Source organism: Lipotes vexillifer, unplaced genomic scaffold (assembly GCF_000442215.2).
Source record: "Lipotes vexillifer unplaced genomic scaffold, Lipotes_vexillifer_v1.1 scaffold1492, whole genome shotgun sequence".
Taxonomy (NCBI): Eukaryota; Metazoa; Chordata; class Mammalia; order Artiodactyla; family Lipotidae; genus Lipotes; species Lipotes vexillifer.
Genome location: NW_006769666.1, coordinates 252059 through 261840, shown reverse-complemented (window position 1 = coordinate 261840; position 9782 = coordinate 252059). Strand labels below are relative to the sequence as shown.

At 54.0% G+C, this 9782-nt stretch overlaps 1 protein-coding gene across 1 annotated transcript in view; it reads right to left on the bottom strand.

Annotated features, from left to right (window-relative positions):
• Positions 1–1883: 1883 nt before the first annotated feature.
• Positions 1884–9782, bottom strand: part of INPP5D (inositol polyphosphate-5-phosphatase D) — a 131590-nt gene continuing 123691 nt past the window's right edge. The window contains exons 25-27 of the mRNA XM_007445726.1: positions 8618–8884; positions 4094–4697; positions 1884–3092 (exon numbers count right to left, since the gene is read on the bottom strand). Of these exons, the coding sequence (XP_007445788.1) occupies positions 3090–3092; positions 4094–4697; positions 8618–8884 (874 nt within the window). The 3' untranslated portion in view covers positions 1884–3089. The remainder of the gene's footprint in view (positions 3093–4093; positions 4698–8617; positions 8885–9782) is intronic.

The following is a 9782-nucleotide window of genomic DNA, read 5'->3' as shown; positions in this document are numbered from 1 at the left end:
AAATTAGTTTGCCAGAAAAAGAAACTATTTTAAGGACTTGCGAAGAGAGAGACCCTGTAGGCTGGGGTAGGGAAGGTAGCTGTGGGAGAGAGCTTTTCTGAATGACTCACTAATTTCCCTCCTATCGGGTGGAAAAAATGGCATGGAAAAAGAATCACAGCCCAGGAAGGAGGAGCGGCACAGCTGCCCCTGACCCTGGTCCCTGCGCAGACAGCTTGGAGCTGCAGCAGCTGCGCTGGCGGTGGGGATGCTGAATGCGGGCTGCTATTAGGGAAAGGCCATCAGGACAACAACGCCTTTCTGTTGCCAAAAAATCTGCTGTTTTCAACCAGCTTTCATGTCATGCAAAGAAGGAAAAATTTGCTTCTTAAAGAAAAAGTGACTCCAGCAGCTTTTGTAACCTCAGGGAACACGGAATTCACTGTTGGGGGTAGGGGACACTTTTGTGAGGAAATCTTATTAATTCAGCTCCTTGGTTAGGGAGCTTGGTGAAGAAAGGTGGAAACAAAATAGAGGTAAATTACTTAGATGACAAAGAGGTGGGGATTTCTGGGTTCCCCTCTCATCCTGCTGTTGGAAGGGGAATTGGGTGTTGGGCAGGCCCAGGATTGGGGAGCAAAGCAGACATGGCGGAAAAATCTGGCCCCAAGAGATGGTGGTGGACCAGAGCCCAGGGAGAAACGTGGTCAGGGACCTTGAAGGGTGGGTGCAGGGCTGAGCAGCTGAAAGGCCAAGGATGAAAATGTCTTAAATTTCACAATTTCCAGTGTCCAGTTCCAGGCATCACAGTGGGCCCCGTTGTCCATCCCATTACAGTCCAAGCCTGCTTGATGCTGACACAACCGGCGTTGGAGCCTGGGGGAGAGGCAAGGGGGGCGCTGTACCTGCTCAGGCCGCCAGAACTCAGAGCACTGTTGCTCCTGGACTCGCTTCTCCTGGGACCCCTCAGAAATGGTGAGGAGGGCCTGGGTGTCCATTCCAGGTAGGGGTGGGAGTTGCAGGCCCCTCCATAGCACGTCAGCACCCCCTGGCAGCGGTGGATTCCCCACGTGCCATGGCCATCAGTGGCCCGGTCCTCAGCTGTGGGGTGGCGGGTGTAGGAAGGGCTGGCCTAAAGGATGTCTGGGTATCTCCAGCTGCCCCTCCACCTTGGCCCTTGGCCTATGGGGTCAGAAGGTGGGTGCCTGGGGACTCGGGTCAAGTTCCATGTAGGGACCAGGAAGTGAGCCTTCGGGGTGAGGGTATCCCACCTGAGTGGATGACGATCCTCGGTTGCGCTGGGATTTCAGCCCCGCCCCTGCCAGCCTCCACGTGCTATCATTGAAGGGCAGTGAATGGTTTGCTCCGTGGCTGCCAAGAACACCACTGTCTCAGGCTCTGCCTGGAGTCCAGGCCCGGTATCTGGGAACAGGAGCAGAGGCCGAGTAGCTTGAGGTGGTGGGGACAGCAGCCCAGACCAAGGCAGCCTGGACGGAGGGCCAGGCAGCACCCACATTGGCCCTCTGGGCTGGGTGCTGCCCCCTGACCCATAAGTAGTGCAAGCTGCCCCTGAACGTGGGGGTCTGGAGGCCCACAACCTGGCGATTGTTTACATGTGCTTACTGTCTCTGGAGCTCAGCAATGAACACTTACAAAAGCCAGGAGGAACTTGTGGCTGCAGGACAGCAGGCAGTGGTGGCAATGGGACAATGTTGATGGAAGTCTGGTGGCTGCAGGGTGTGCCTGTTTCTACCGCGTCCCCTCTGGTCAGGACAATGCTGGCCCATCTCTACCGTGAACCTCGATATCCTCCCCTCCCTGGGCTGCCGCTCTGCAGCCCTGACAGCCTAGAAGCATGTCTGTGGCTGAATGTCAGGAAAAAATGCCACGCAGGTGGGAGGTGAGAAAGGCACAATTTATTGGTCACGCAGACTGACGCACGTGGGGATGTGGGGTGCGCACCCATCCTCCTGGACTCACACGCACATCTGGATTTGGTCTCCTACATTAATTTCATGATGTCAAAAAGCAACACAAGAACAAGCATCACCAATCCATTCTCCTAGTAACCAAGGCAGCAGGGCCAAAAGCCACAGAGTTCGGAAAGAAAAGGCTGCACTGCTTTGAGAGCCGGGAACCAAGAGGCCCGCCCTCGCCGGCAGCCAGGTGGGAAAGCTGGCTTTCTGGAGCAACTAATGAGCAGCGTAGACTCTTCCATTAGCACGATGAGATAAGGCTCGGGGTGTGGCTCATTCCATGGCCTGGCGGTGCCTGCCCACCTGCAGGAGGGCGTGGGGGACCTGGCACGAGCCTGGGCATCGCCAGTCCAGGCTGAAGCCAGATCTCTTCACCAGAGAGTAGGAGCTGATATTCTTTCTCCTTCCAACTAAAGAACTAGGATGACCCACAGATCCCTGTTCTCCAGGCCGGCTCTGCCGGACCCCGGCAGCTTTAGCTAAAGCAGTTTGCATCACTGAAGCTAGACAAGGCCAGGTTCACTGTACCCTAAATTAACCACTCATTCCTCAGAGCTCCCTAAAGGCCAAGCGCTGTCTCACAACAGGAGGGCACTAGCCTTAATTTTTAATGCTTTGTCCAAACCACTCAGGACATACTGTTTTGAACCGAGGGGTCTGGGAATGTGGTTTTAGTTGGCTAAAGACGCAACTCGTAATGTTCATAAAGCACTTAGCACGGCACCTGGCAGGTGCTGAGTACTCCCTACATGTAGCCATTATTATTATTAATATTATTATTATTATTATTATTTATATCTCTACCCGCAAATCAGCGCTTTAGTTCCTTTCTTCAAAATGGCAGCCGGAACAAGGCTCTTGGGTCCCAAGTACCAAGATCAAGCTGGGGGCCCAGGTGTGCGGGCTGTTTGGTGCCCATCAGGTGGGTTTTTCCTTCCAACTTCAGTGCTGGGTGTCAAGTTTCACAGCCAGTGCACCTTGCTGACCACACAGAAGCTAGACCCTCTCCTGAAAAAGACGAAGCCCTGCGTAGGAAGCTGGGTAGGAGGAGCGAACAGGGGTCCTGGGAGAGGGTCCCAGCAGCTTCGTGCTGCTCCCTTGGGTTCCCGTCTCGCTGGCAGCTCACCGGGGGCTTCACTGTGGGATAAAAACAGAAGACTGTCAGCTCTGCATTCTCGCCAGGCCAGATTTAACTAAAGGTCCCCATGTCCTTGCATGCCCTGGGCTAGAGCAGGCTTAATGCTAACCTGGTGCTGAAGGGGGCCAGCACGCTGTTCTAAGTACTTACACGCATTCTAATATACGTTCATATATATTATATGCATACGGAGTAATATATAATACATATGAAATAATATGCAATGGATGATACATACCTTTTACATATAAGTTGTAACATATAGTAATGATATATAATAAAACTTAATCCTCCCTATAAACCTGTGAGGCAGGTTCCACTGATTGCCCCCATTTTTACAGATGAGTAAACTGAGGCTCAAGGCACAGAGCCAGGAAGTGGGACAGCTGGGATTCAAACCCAAGACAGTGTGGCTCCGGAATCTGTTCTTAACCACTGTCAGTTTTGCTCATAAAGAAATCTTATTCTATAGGAAGAAAGGGGACATTGAGTCGGAAGTCCCTAAAATACTGGAAAAGTTTTAAGTACTAATACTAATGATGATGATGTAATAAAAACGATCTGGGCTTTTCTGTATCTATGAAGCCTTATTCCTATGGGCCTGACGTAGAGGACTCAGAGTTTACCCCCAGGCCCTCCTTTAACCCTTTCAATGTAGGAGCAGGGACTTTGGGGACATGCTGGGTTCAAATTCTGTCTCTACCTCCTTTCTAATTCTCAGTTCCCAGACACTGTTTCTCGGAACCCACTCCTGGGCCGGGTCATTGTATCACGCACATGCACACGCACACTCACGCACATGGATGAGAGCCCACGTGCACCCGAGCACACTCCTAGGCATGGTAGGCTGTATCACACATGTGCACACGCATGCACTACCCGTGCATGTGCACCTGAGCGCACTCCTGGCCATGGTGGTGGTATCACTCACGTGCTCGCACGCCCACGTGCACCCGTATCACACGCCCGTGCCTGCGCACCCGCTCCGCCCCGAGCGCACCTGCATGGCGGCCCGGCCGGGCGGCGCGTCCTCGGGCCGGTGCTTGGCGAGATGGGGGAGCTCGGCGTTGTCACGGTAGTCACGGCCCCTGGAGTGCTGCAGGTGCAGGACAGCAGGGCTCTTGACCGGGAGGGGTGGCCTCTGCGCCGGGGGCTGCTGGCTGAGTTCTGACCTGGAAGGCTTGATGGGCCTCTTGGCCGGCACCGGGACCAGCGAGCCGGCGGGGGCCTTGGGCTTCCCTGGGCTTCCCTTGTCCCCACCCGGTGGGCGGCCCTCGGCGGTGGAGGACGAGCAGGTGAAGGAGCGGAGCCGGGGCGTGGGGCTGAGGAAGGGCACGGGTGCCGGTGCAGGCTTGCCCGTCCCCTTGCTGCCCTCGGCCTCCTGGGCTTTCGAGAGCAGGATGCTGGGCGACAAGATTCCCGGGTCCGGGCAGGGCGGGGGCTCCTTCCTCAGCATCTTGGGGGATTCCTGCTCCTTCCTGGGAGCCGGCTTAGGAAAAGCACTCACAGACCCGTACAGCGGGTTCTCAAACATCTCGGGCTTGGTCAGCTGCGGGTCCTCCGGAGGCAAAGGTTCCCCCGCGCTCTTCCCCACGTCACCGGGCCTGGAGCGTGGGAAAGAGGATGCACAGGGAAGAAACACACGTGGGGAATGACTGCTTAATGCATTTGGGGTTTCTTTGGGGGTGATCAAGAAACTAGATGGCCGTGGTGGCTGCACAGCATTGTGTGTGTACTCAACGCCACCGAGTCGTTCACTTGAAACATGCTATGCTTAATTTTATGTTATGTGAATTCCACCGTGATTAAAAAGAAAACTTTTTTTTAAAAGGCAGAAGAAGGAACTGTTACTCCTATGTTGATGATCTCATAGGTAACCTCAGCTCTTGCCTTGGACATTTTCCACCACAGAAACTGTGCACACCAGAGCATCGGTGAGCAAGGCGGACTTCACTGAAGGGATGAGGGGGGCTTACATGGCACCCCAATCCAAAACCACCTGCTTCATCCTCATCGGAGCAGCCTGCCCTCCACAGCCAGCGCCCCCATCCCTGCTGCTAACAGACCTCCCTTCCTGGCTTCCCCCAAGAATCCCGCAGCCTCTCCTCTATGTCTTCAGCAAATTCTCCTCTGACCCTCAGGGGAACAGAAGCCTTGTGCTTATCGAGGGTCCCAGGTCAAGGAGCTCCATTTAACAGTTAGCCGTGTAGGAGCCCCCCAAGTGTGCGACGCTGCCCCAGGTGCAGGAGGCGGCTGTGAACCAGACGAACTCTGTGCTCAGGGGACCGACGTTCCCTATTAACACAGTATTCTTTTCTCTGCGTAAAGTCCTCTCCCTGGAGAGTGCCTGGTGAGTGTGCCTTCCCTCGTGTCCTCACTCAGAGGGAGAAGGAAGAAACGGACAGCATTCATGTTGAAAATCAGAAGCAACTGAAGACATGCATCAGGAAACAAGCCAGTAGCAAGAAAATACGCCTGTTTGACTTATGGACAGAGAAGGAGCTCCATGCTGTCCCCAAAGGAGGTGAGAGCTTCCTTTGTTCGTCTGTTTCCTGATTTATTACTGCTCTTGCGGGAGGTGATTTCCTGCTAGGTGAGAGCTTCCTTTGTTCGTCTGTTTCCTGATTTATTACTGCTCTTGCGGGAGGTGATTTGCTGCTGAGCGAATTATCAGCACCAGGAATGGGAACACAGTTTACTTTCTGGCCAACGGCATAATTTCCCAGGGGGAGTGTTCTGGGTTCTGCTTTCTGCAAAATAAGGAAGCTCTTGAGAAGAAAATGTGGGTCCCTTGGAAAACGCACTGAACTGTTCAGGCTGTGACGCCTCGTACTGATGGAGCGTGCGCTGAAACACTGCTCAAAAGTTGCCAAACAGCCACGGCTAATGGACTCTTTGGGGAGTGAGCAGGGGCAGGGGACAGAGGCAAGGTGTCATCCTTGCACAGGTGCCAATGAGACAAGATGATGTGGGGTGTCGGGGAGGCTAGCCTCAGGGACGTGTAGACTTGGTCTTCTGCTCATTACTCTTTGGAAAGACCTGGAAGCAGTTATATAACCAGAAATGTTGGAGCCTTGAACAAAGACTTTGGAAGTCTGCCCCTCCCCCTTGGGCCATCCTCTGCACCCGCTCTGGATCCTCAAAGACCTTTGCTATGAGTTAGCACAGGGAGGAAGGGGCAGGAGGATGAAAATGGCACGGACCAGAAGTTTCTGACGAAGAGGCAAGAAGGAGAAAAGAAAAACGCGTGGCCTGCCACCTGAAGCCCACGCTCAACGAGGAGATAGGCGAGGTCTCGCCTCAGAGAATTAGGGACAGGGCCAGGAAGAGGACCCCGGGTGCAAGCATTTTGGTGATTGCAAAGCTCGCTGCCCTGGGAAAAGAGCAGGAGATGGGGCAAGGCAAGTCTTCCCTCGAGGAGGGGGCTTCTGTCACTGTCAGAGAGGGGAAGCCTTGGCGGGGGCGGGGAGACTGGGGAAGACCACTTTTGAAAAGTCTTATCTCCCTGACCAAAGGTGAAAAGAAACCAGCTCCCACAGCAGCCACGGCTGTGGAGTGAGTGAACCCATCCCCAGGGCACAGGGTTGATTCCTGTGCCACAATGATTTCACTCCTCAGATTCCAGAGTTGGCTGTTTTCTAAAGGAGTGAGGTGCCGAGCAGGGTCTGAGAAGAGCCCTCTTTCTCAACATATGATTTCGGTCCAGGGTGACCAGTCGTCCCAGTTTTCCCAGAATTCAGGGGTTTCCTGGGATGAGGGATTCTTAGTGCAAAAAAAGGAGACAGTCTTGGGCAAACTGGGACAGCTGGTCCCTTACTTTTTTATGGGGCAGTGATAGGAGGACTGGTGATACCCCCTCTTCCACAGCCTTTTCTCAGGCCCAGTGGGGGGGTCAAGAGCAGCAAAGAGGGTGGCAGGCAGGTGTGGGAGCTGCCAGCTTCTTGCCTCTAATCGTCTCCTTGCTGAGAAGTGAGCTTAGAGCCCAGCCTGGGCCCCTTGCCTACACAGATGTCCCCATTCTGAAGCTGTCACCCGTGAAACCGGAGAGAACAGCTCTCCACCTTGTTCCAAGCTCTATGCTGTGTTCCAGTTAGGAGGGCACAAAGAGACATTTACTTTGGGAACTTAAAACATTTCATTTAAACAGTCCCCTTGTTCTTTGTAGTTGTTTACAGCTGTTTCCTGGGGTCGCCAAAGAGGTGACCTTTGCCAAAGAGGTGCCACAGGACCTGCCATACGTGGCTTTTGTCCTCATTCTTCCAGGAGAGGAAACTGAGGCTGCTTCTCCTTCCCCCAGGTTTCTTACGGAAAGACCAGGGTCCACAATATTATCAACAAGTTGTGAAAACTGGAGGTACAGAGATAGACAAGGCTGAGCTCGCGGGCGGGCCCTGTCCCGTCCCCACCTCCTCCTTCCCTCCATCCCTTCCTCCTTCCATTTGTCTGTCCAGTGTTTTTTTTTTTTTTTTAAGAGAAAAAGCTTAAGAAAGAGAATTGTAAATGGCCCTTCAATCCAGAGGAAACTCCAGCCAGGCCAGGTGTGGGAGGGCTGGAAGTGGCGGGAGATGAGGGGAATAGTGCTTGACAACATGCCGCTCCCTGGCTCTTAATACACGACGGAAAATGCCATGGGGAACACAGGACCTCAGAGAGGGGAAGACAGGCCCAGAGCCGTGCCCTGAAGTCATTATAAACAGTACAGGCAGCCCCCAAAGGAAGCTGATGCGAACGATATTTTGTGCATCCTCAATCAGTGTTAAGGTCTGCACTTTGAATTTCCATCTGTCACCGTGTGGTTACTAGAAACTTGGGGGGCTCCCGATCCTGCATTTGCACAAGGCGCGCATGCGTGGGTTTGCTTGGTTAAGGCGGTGGCTCTGCGGGCTCCTCCCAGGCTCCGGGCCTCCAGGCACGTGATGCCTGGACCAGTTCTCGATGCAGGTCAGCTCTCTTTAACCGCTGGGTTTTCCCCGAAGTTTCATGGCCAAACCCCCTCCCTCTGCAGGCTGGCTGTTCTCCCCTTCGGAATTCCTGGTCCCAGCTGCTGTTTTTTCAAACTGGCCTCAACAGGAGAGACAGGAGAGTTGCGCATGGGAACAGGAACCTCCCTGGTTAAGAAGAGAGAGGGGAACTCGGAGCTGGGGAGGGACTCATTCCTACGTGGAAATCCCCACCTCTGCTCTGCAGGGCCCTCCAGCGAGTGGGAGGTTGACGAGGGTTCACTACTTACAGAAACGTATTTTTCAATGAAGGTCGTTTTTACAGGAGTGTGTTTTTCTCAGGCACTACATTTAAACTTTTAAAATCCTGTTTTTAAAAAACCTTTCAGGTTTACACCAATAGGCTAAGAATCGGAGATTCTACAAGCATTTCTCGAGAGCCTATTGTGTTCTAGGCCCCGGGGATGAGTCAGTGACCAAAGTGGACGCACATCCCTGCTCTCATGCAGCTTCTATTCTAGGGCCAGATTTCCTGGTGGTGAAAACCTAGGGAAGGGAGAGGCCTTGGTGAAGACGATGCTCACCTTGGCTCCTGCGTCCTGAGGCAGGGGCCCCGTGTTGCTGTCGATGATGGAAACCTCTTGGGTGATACGGGCGGTTGGGAGGGCGGTGTTGGAGGGCTCTCCCCCCTTCCAGGCCCCAGGGAGGAGTCCTTGAGCGGCTGGTCGTAGCTCCAGGCGGTGGGCTGCTGATCGGGGGACGGGGTCTGCTTCATGTGCCCGAATGCCCCCACGCCCATGTAGTTGGGGTTGATGATTTCGGTGATGCTGGAGCCACCACATGGAGGGACCCTGCGGGGGAGACACACAAAGTCACACCTCAGGGCTCCTCCAGGTCAGCAGAAGCCTGAGGAGCGTGTCCTCTGATGTCCCCTCGGGCTCTCCTCAACTCCTTCACTTCTGGGGTGGTGGATTCATTCATTCATTCGTTCATTCATTCATTTATTCATACAACAAAATAGTTACTGAGTGCCTGGTAACACCAGGAACAATAGGAGGAAATATGGTTATAAATGAGACAGCCACAGTCTCTGTTCTCGTGGAACCAACGTATGATGGGGAGACAAACAAAACAAGCTCCGTGCCTGAGAGACGAGATATTTATACACTGCTCAAGTCTGATGGAGAGTAACAAAAGGAGCAGAGATAGACTAGGGTTGGGACCACCTGGGCGTAGGGTGGCCCGTGAGGGCCTCTCTGAGAAGGGAGGGAGGGGAGAAGCAGTAAGTGCAAAGGCCCTGCGGTATGAGGGGTTGACCTGTCCCAGCAACAGTCTGAAGGCCTGTGAGCAAGTGGGCAGAATGGAATGAGAGGCTGGCGTGGACGGCAGGGCTGAGTGACTATGGGGGTTGTCGGTGGTGGTAGGGTGTTGGTGGTAAATGGAGAGTTCCATGTGGGACAGCCGGCTTGCACGGCTGTGAGGCATCAGGATGGAGACAGCCATGCGGGTGTTTTGGAAAGGTGAGCATGGAGGTCACAGAGGTCAAGGCTGCAGCCTCGACTGGGGGGGAGTCAGCTGACAGCTGTCGAGGGGCTGGCCAGACCTGGTGAGGTGACCCTGAGACACACACTGTGCTGCCTCTTGGTGACAGGAGTGTCGTCCTTCCTTGTAAGACAGCGCTCTCAGGAGAACTAACTAGTAAGTAGAGTTCTGCATATATAGGTTGTAACACACGCTCCCCAGCTCCCA